The sequence below is a fragment of the Thalia democratica genome, chromosome 7 (assembly GCF_965202585.1).
Source record: "Thalia democratica chromosome 7, ktThaDemo2.hap1.1, whole genome shotgun sequence".
Taxonomy (NCBI): domain Eukaryota; kingdom Metazoa; phylum Chordata; class Thaliacea; order Salpida; family Salpidae; genus Thalia; species Thalia democratica.
Genome location: NC_139171.1, coordinates 22,635,561 through 22,644,147, shown reverse-complemented (window position 1 = coordinate 22,644,147; position 8,587 = coordinate 22,635,561). Strand labels below are relative to the sequence as shown.

The window sequence follows — 8,587 nt, the reverse complement described above, 5'->3', positions numbered from 1 at the left end:
ACATGTTAATTTGTTTGTTTAAAAATGTTAAATTACAAAAATGTACGTTTATAGAATAAAATAAAAAATAAACAATCTTGTTTATGTTTTAATTAAATGAATTTATAATTATAAATAAGTTTTCGTACAGCATTTTAATTTAGCATCTTTGTTTTCGATTATTATTCATTTTTCGTTTTATTATTGCGTTCTTTTTAAGTAAAGTTTTGGACTTGAATTGATTCAATTGTTTTAAAACTACTAAAACACCTAAAGTATAATGATCTTTCCTAAAAGTCAATTTTTTCCATAGCACTGTAATAATTAAATTTACTTGTTTCTGTAGCACTTTATAAACTAGACATGATAAAAATAATTAAATAGTTTTATTTTGCTATATTTTTCAATACACCGCATTTTTAGAGAAAATTAATAACAATTAGGTAATTAAGAAAATGATGATAGAAACTTTACATGTAAAAAGATCTGATTAACCAATTGTTTTTAATTTTTAATAATTGTTTCAACGCATTGTTTAGGTAAATTTTTGCTTTAGTGTTTTAATCCAAAATTGTTGTGTATAAGCTATACACTATTCAAAACAATAGTGGAATAGAAGACTAAAAAATAGTAAACTCAAACAATTAGTCTAGACAACAAATAACAAGTTAAACAATAGTTATACAAATCTTATGACTCGTCATATATGTTTTATAAATCTTTTAATTAGGTAATTGTTTTTAACTTTCTGTATGGCTGTGTTTTTATTTATTTTTAGTTTTTTTTAACACAATATGTTAGTTTTTTAAGTAAAGATATTTTGTTATAGATTTGGTCAAAAGAAAAAGGTTTAGTTTACTATTGCTACAAGAGTTGTTTACATATGTTACTTAACTTTTTATTAGGCTATAAAAGTGCATATACAACAAAGTTCTTATAATCCTCAGGCTTTATGGTAATATTATTGTAAAGGACTTATTTAGGCTTATATGATTTATTAGATTATTGTTAATTTATAATTGTACCTAGTTGGTATGTAAAATTATTTTGTTAAAATAACAAAAAGTTTTTTACGTTTTCTTCTATAACAATCAAAATTGGTTTTATTTTAAGATTATAAGTATCTTAATAAAATAAAACCTTACCAAACTTAGTTTCGTTAAAAGTTACTTTTAGATTAAGACATTGTTAACGTGTAACTTTTTTCAATTTTTTTATTGATGCTTTTGTAGTACAGATGTTAGATTAAGGTTGTATGTTATAATTAAACTATTAAATGTTTTTAAACTAACGCTAAGGTGGTTGTTATCAGAAAAAATATTATTTTATTGCTGTTCAAAACTATTTAACTTCATATTGATTTTTTATTTCCATGTACAAACTATTAGTTTGACCATACTCTTATTAGGAATATTATTTTCCAAAAAAATTCTAATATTCTTTTACTGAGAAAAGCTTTGGCTATCAGGAGGTAGCAAAAAAATAAATTTTTAACTTTGTGGTAAAGGGACAGTTCTTTCTAATTTGCTTCAAATGGGAATTTATGAAAATGAGTTTGGAAAACCTTGGTTTATACAGTATTTTAACGTTTTTGCTTTTTTTAATTATTAAGTAATTATTTTAGTTATAATATTTACATAGATATTTGCACTTTGAGATAAAACATTTTTATTTGACCGACAAAAATAATGAATTTGCACATTTTGTTGTCCCTTCTGGTCATCACAGCTACCTTAGCGAACCCAACAACTAGAAGGCAGGATGAAGTATCCGGGAGTGACAAGATAACCTGGCTTCCAGGCCTCAATGGTATGCCCTCATTTCACATGTATTCTGGTTATTTGGACAGCGGTAATGGAGATCAACTGTTTTACTGGTACCTATGTTTCAAATTAGAATATTACATTTTTAAATTCAATAAGTGATTAAATGGAACTCAGCTTAAATGTATTTAAATTAGTATGTAGTTTTTGTACCAGTTGAATTTAACAACAAGTAAGTGGAAAATAAGTAACTTTTTTAAGTTCAGTAAAACAATAGATAGGAAAATAAAAGGGACACTGCTTATCAGTTTTTCTAGTAATCTAATAGTCATTTAAATTAACAAACATACAAAGACTAAGAGAAGTTGTTTTAACAATGTCTGTAGTAAAAATATGACGTCACAAAGGTTAAACAAAGCGGAAAGCGGAAGTGACGATCGACTTATTTTGTGGCTGAACGGCGGCCCCGGATGTAGCTCGTTGTACGGACTCATGAATGAAAATGGACCGTTTAATGTTGGTGTTAATTTTAAATTATTTGTCTAATAACAATTTTAATAACTTAATTTATAAACTTATACAGTACAATTCACAAACGAAATCATTGGAACCAAATAAACACAGTTGGAACCGACTGGGTGCCACTTTGTATTTGGATTCCCCCATTGGTACCGGTTTCTCATACACCAATGGAAACACATCAGCAGAAGAACTTAATGATGATAGGGTTATTGCTTTTTGTGTATTTGTAGAACTGTTTAGAAGTAAAATAATAACTTTATTTATTAGTTAAAAATTAAAATTTGTTTTATGTTTTTCTTAAAAGTTTTGCTTACTTGATCAATTTAATAAACATATTTAAAAACCTACAATAGCTGTAATATTATTGATGTTGTTTTCAAATGAAAAGCAATTAAAATATTTGACTTGATTGTGTAAGAAAAGATGATCACTTTAAACTTGATATTAATTCATTATATGATACTTTACCTCACAGACAGCGAAATCTACACTGAAAGCTTTAAAGCACTTTTTCACGCTTTACCCGAGATTTCAAAATGCTGAATTGTATTTGAGCGGAGAGAGTTATGCCGGTATTTACCTGCCCGTGTTGGCAGCTGAAATTTTAAAAGAAAACGGACCTATTACAAACAATCTAAAGGTATGAACTTTTAAATACAGTCATCAAGTTGTTTGGTTTAATTTTCAAAAATATGTGTTAAAGAGAGTATGTAGTAATTGTATTTATTTTTCTTTTTTTTGTTTAAAATAAAACATAACAATTATAAAATACATATGGATATCATTAAAAAGCTTAAAGTTTTACACTTTTAACTAAAACAGTTAAACAAATAATTTATAACAACATTTTCACATAACAAAAAAAATATTATTTAATCCAGGGTCTTCTTCTAGGAAACCCATATTTGGGTGAGAAATTCGTGGCAGATTCGCAGGTGGACTTTTTTTACGGCCATGGTTTTATTGGAAGGTCGCTTTACGAAAAACTGAAAAGTTGTAAATCAGGAGAAAAACAACGCGGTTGTAAAAGAGCAGTGAGTTATATGTGTAATTTGTAAAATAGAGTTTAACAAGGCTTGATCACCAGACCATAAGCTTGTTGATTATAAAACAGAGTTAGACCTAATTAACTAAATCAGTTTTAACTGAGCCCGCTGAAAGGGCTTTTAGATAAATTGATTAAACTGTAAAGTTGATAAAAAACCTAATGGCTGTTTGTTTTTTTATATGTAATTTGTTTACCACGTAATGTATTTTTGAGCCGTGTTTTAAACATAAACAGCTAAAGATTGTAACTACATCAGGATTTCTTAATTTTTTTTGTAAGGCCGTCTTTATTAATATGTCTCAAAAAATTACAGTATGACATTTTTTTTAATCTTCATCATGAAATCCTAAAAATATAGTGTAGGTTTTATATTTTTCCCGTGATATATAGTGTAAATTTAATAACTACCTTTAAATACGTCTAAAACCTTTTTTCATATTCTCATCGACTTTAGAATATGCTGTGAAAGTTTTAAACTACGGCCTTATGGCTCCTATACTAGTCACGCCCTTCATTACCACATTGCAGCTTGAAGCTTGGGCAATCTAACCATTCTTTAAGAAATTCAAAGATACGTGAGACGAGGATACGATTTTTTTTTTGTGAATTTTCTCTTAGAAATAAATTATAAAAATATATTTAATTACGTTGTTATACGAATTTCCATATAGTAGAACATATGTTTCATGCAGCTTTTTGCCACAATCTTCAGCTATTAAATAAGCTAAATTAAAAATATGTATTTATTATTTCCTGTGTTTAAATATAAACTTCAAGCTAGTTCAATAAAAGTTGGACTGGTTGATAAAATTTTTTCCAAGCAAATATAAAAACAATAAATTAGGATTTTTTGACTAGAACCTTTTTTTCTTGGTTAATTTTATAGACTAATAGATAGTTTTATGTACACTTTAGATTCATTTTAGGTATTATTTTATCGTTTGCTTATTTTGCGTTTGTTGTATTATAGTGTATTTTTCTAAATTTAGTATCTTAATAATACTTCAGTGATTTTATACATCATTCTTTAACTAATAGTTAGCGTCAGTTTTGCTTTCTTATGCATACATATATTTTATACAGGAAAACATGTTAAACTTAGTGTCAAGGGATCAATCTCTTTCTATTTATAATTTTGCACAAGACAGTCCATGTAAGGTGGAATTTAAACGACCTGAAACGGTTTGTTTTATTAGTTATTTGTTCAATTAACTTGTTTAATTAATTTTATTTATTTAAAATAGGTATTAATATATCTTTGTTATGTTTATTATTTTGCAAAACTTAGATAAATAAATTATTTATTTAGTGCATTTAATGCCAACCACATATAGTATATAAAAACACAATGCTTTAGTTTTAAATTTGTATAAAAATAAAGTACACTATTTTAAAAAATCAAAAGGAACTGTTATAACTTTTATTGAAAACAAAACAAATGTATTTTAAAATAAAAAATGGTTGTGTAAACTTTAGCTAGATGTTGACTCTAATTCCACTTCCGACTATTTTTACGAAAACCTTGATTATACTGGCAACGATGATTATGAAGATTTAGAATTGGATATGTCGTTTGCTACAATTGAAAAGCTTCTTGAAGATTTATATGATGAAAAACTAGTAAGATATATTAAGTAAATATTCTTGACAGAAAAATATATTTAACTTATTATACAAAATATTAACCAGTAAGATGTATTTATTATGGAAACGGGTCAAACATGCATGAAAAGACTTATTTGCATGAAGAAACTTATACACAAAAGGGATACTTTTGCACGAGGGTCACTTTTGCACACGAGGGGTAACTTTTGCACGATGACATTTTTGCACGACAGTAAAATAAAATAAAATAGTAATTTAACAAAAAACAAAAGTTAGCGGCTGAGAGTAAGGGGTTTGGGGGTAACAGTGATAATAAGAAAAAATAAACAAGTAAATAAAGGTTATTAAAAAAAAAAACTAGAAAACACAAAAAATATTATTTTTTTAATTTAAAAGGTAAAAATAATAAGATACCGACCAAGGAAGGTAAACATTTAAATATGGTTAGGAGTAACAGTGATAGTAAAAACAAAATAGAAATAATTAAAAACCACAAAAACTAAAACTCAAAAAAGTATATATAAAAATACTTTCACCCCGCACAAAAGTGACTTTGTGAAAAAGTGACCTTTTGTGAAAATGTCCTTTCGTGCAAAATAATCCCTTCGTGCATATTTGACACCTAAAAATTAAATATATCTTCTTCAGCACCAATTTCTGTTACTTAATAAGCTCACTAACTTAGATGTTCTAATTAGTTAAAAAAAAGCTTTCTTTAAAGTAGATCTTTTACTTAATATATTTTATTTGAAGCATTTCTAATTCTCTTAAACTGTCAGTAAACATATTTTTAACTGACTATATAAACTATAAACAAATAAATACATTAAAATTAAACAAAAGTATTTTTCATACTAATTTGTGTTACTTCCAAAAGCATACAATCATAAATGCTTCTAAAGGTTTATTTATTTCAACACTGAATTCTACTTTATATAGGCACTAACCATTGAAAACCTTAACAATGGAATGGTACCTGAAGCAAATTATTCGGATATATTAGAGCAAATAGGTAAAAAAAATAAAAAAGCGATAGATATCAAATATTATGTGAAGCAATTTATCAACATAAGCTCCGTAAGTACCTTGGTTTTAACAAAAACTGTTTGGGATACGTTAATTTTTTGTTTTGAGTTATAATACGTATTTACTTTATAAAAAAATATTAACTTGAATGAGTACCTTAGACATATATTCTTTTTAATTATATGTATTTTCTCAGTATCATTTATGAAAGTTATTATACTCACCAATACAAATGCGCTGTAAAAACTGAAATTTATTTTTAACTTTATGTTTATTTTAATTTTTAATACTTCCTAATGAGTTTTGGCATACTTTTTATCGATAGACTAGTTTGACCATAAAATTAGTAGTGTCTATAACAAAAATATAAAAATACAATAAACAATCATCCCTTTTTAGTTTAAAATATATTTATTTTTATTTATTACAAGTTTTTAACATTCTACATCAGCGGTTTTTAACCTGGGGTAAATTTACCCGCAGGAATAATTTATCTTGTTTATTTTCTTTAGTACAAGTTATGTATATTAATTTTATTAATTGTCTTTTTAATTTATAAGTTAGTATTTAAATGAATATTATTTTAAAATTAAAGAAAGTATTTAAGTTTTAATTCATTTTTTGTATTTAATAAGCTTATAGTTCAAAAAGTCTAGTTTTTTCTTCAAAATTAAACACTATTTTGTATATTGGGGTTAAATTTAATAAACATCTTCCAAAAAGGGGTAATTTATGAAAAAAGGTTTAGAACCACTGCTCTAGATAATGTTGAATGCAATGTTTATTAAAAATATTTTACTAAAAATCATCTAATATAAAACAGGAAGTTTCAAACTGTCGTTTGGGAAATATTAAGTACAGTGATTATTTTCAACGTGAAGACGTTAAAAAAGCAATTCACGCTGCAGATATCAAATACGAAGAATGCAGGTTTATGAGAAAAAAAATTAAAGCAAATTTTTAATGAAACTTTATATTTCATAAAAATATTTTTTAAGCATATATAGTAAAAAACCTTGATCAGTACTTTACTAATATGTTGTTTACAAAAAGTTTTAAAGCGAAAGTCAAAATGTTTAGCTAAATTTATAAAACTGTAAAATGTTTCTATTAAGTATCATACTTTATTTTACACAAACAGAAATCATATCCTTAAAAAATATAATCTAACAACCTCAGATGTTTTGGATGAAATAAAGACAATTAATAAAGCTGTAAGTTTAAAAAATGACATTAAAGATAAAATATTAAAAAGATACTTAACTGTTTGTTCTCATTATCTTGAAAAGTTTTGTTATATGATTCTTAAAATAGTTGACTTTATTGATAAGTTTTTGTAAAATTTAAATAGCTAAATTTCTGAAAAAAAAACTGTAAAACCTCAATATTTAGTAATATTAACATATATATATATATATATATTTTGTTTAATTAAGGGAGTTGCTGTTCTTCTTTACTTTGGTGATCTAGATTTAGTTTGTCCATTTTTATCCGGAGAAAGTTTTATATCAAACACTGGAATAAAAGTTAGTTCTATTTGTATTTATTATAAAAAAATTAAGCAATTAACAACTCAAACCTAGTTAATAAAAAAAACATATCAAATTAATTTTATCTGGGTTTTAAAGTTTTGTTGTAATAAAGTTGTTAAAGGCACTATTGTTAACTTTAGGTTTTCATATTGTTTTATCAAGTTATTCATTTTGTCGCTTTTTGGTTTAAGTTAATTTGGTCGCTTAAAATTAAAAAAAAAATACTATCCCTAAGTTGTTTTTACGATTTGTACGTTTGTTAATTATTAATTACAAGTTTGTGTGCTAAAACTAAATAAATTGTGTCGTAAGAAAAAATTGTTTGTACCAAAAGTATTTTCTTTGTTTTATTTTATAAACTATCTATTTTGTTATTAAAATAGGGGTAGTTCTCTTAGCTGTGCTATAAATTTCTAAACTGTCCTATTACCGTAAAGTTATTGAAATAATTTTATTCAAACAACTTGTGCAGAGAACAAAGGGCAGGTCTCCATGGTATGTGAAAAAAGAATCTTATCAGTACGCAGCTGGGTTTCTTGAAAAATTTGACAGTCTTTGGTTCGCAACTGTGAAGGTATAAAAACTCAATAAACTGAAAAGCTAATAACATTTTTTTAATGTTTTTTTTAAGTAGGTTATAAACAAGTTATCGAATAAATCTTTTAAATTTTTATTATATAGGTTTATATTTTTTTAAATTTACAGGGCGCAGGTCACATGGCCCCAGCGGACAAACCTTTTGAAACATTCACACTTGTGAGGAGGTTTATGTCAAAACAATGGTAGTAAAAGAATATCGGAAAACAACACTTGTCAATTTTTATACTTAAAATTACTGATTATTTAATTATTTAGTTTTTGCAATACAATACTTTTTTTATAAACTCAAACTTTTTTTTGTTATTGTCAATTTATATACTTTTTTTATTCAACGAAAAAAGGTTTAAAACAAATCAAAAAGATGAAAACGTATTTTTTAAGTTTTTAAATGTTTTAATTGTTTTTATTCTAAAACAACATCTGCTGCACATTAAATTTCATGCTACAAACTTTCTAAGAAACTTTTCGATTAAATCTCAACTTAAACCATGTGTGTTTATCGTGCAGTGTAA

The 8,587-nt window shown here is 25.5% G+C and overlaps 1 protein-coding gene across 1 annotated transcript; it reads left to right on the top strand.

The window, feature by feature from the left end:
- Positions 1–1,667: 1,667 nt before the first annotated feature.
- LOC145841178 (lysosomal protective protein-like) lies at positions 1,668–8,261 on the top strand. The gene is made up of 8 exons (XM_082948548.1): positions 1,668–1,855; positions 2,150–2,258; positions 2,326–2,469; positions 2,740–2,904; positions 3,146–3,298; positions 4,789–4,932; positions 7,948–8,049; positions 8,181–8,261. The coding sequence occupies exons 1-8, from the start codon at positions 1,668–1,670 to the stop codon at positions 8,259–8,261; spliced, it is 1,086 nt and encodes a 361-aa protein (XP_082804674.1).
- Positions 8,262–8,587: the final 326 nt, after the last annotated feature.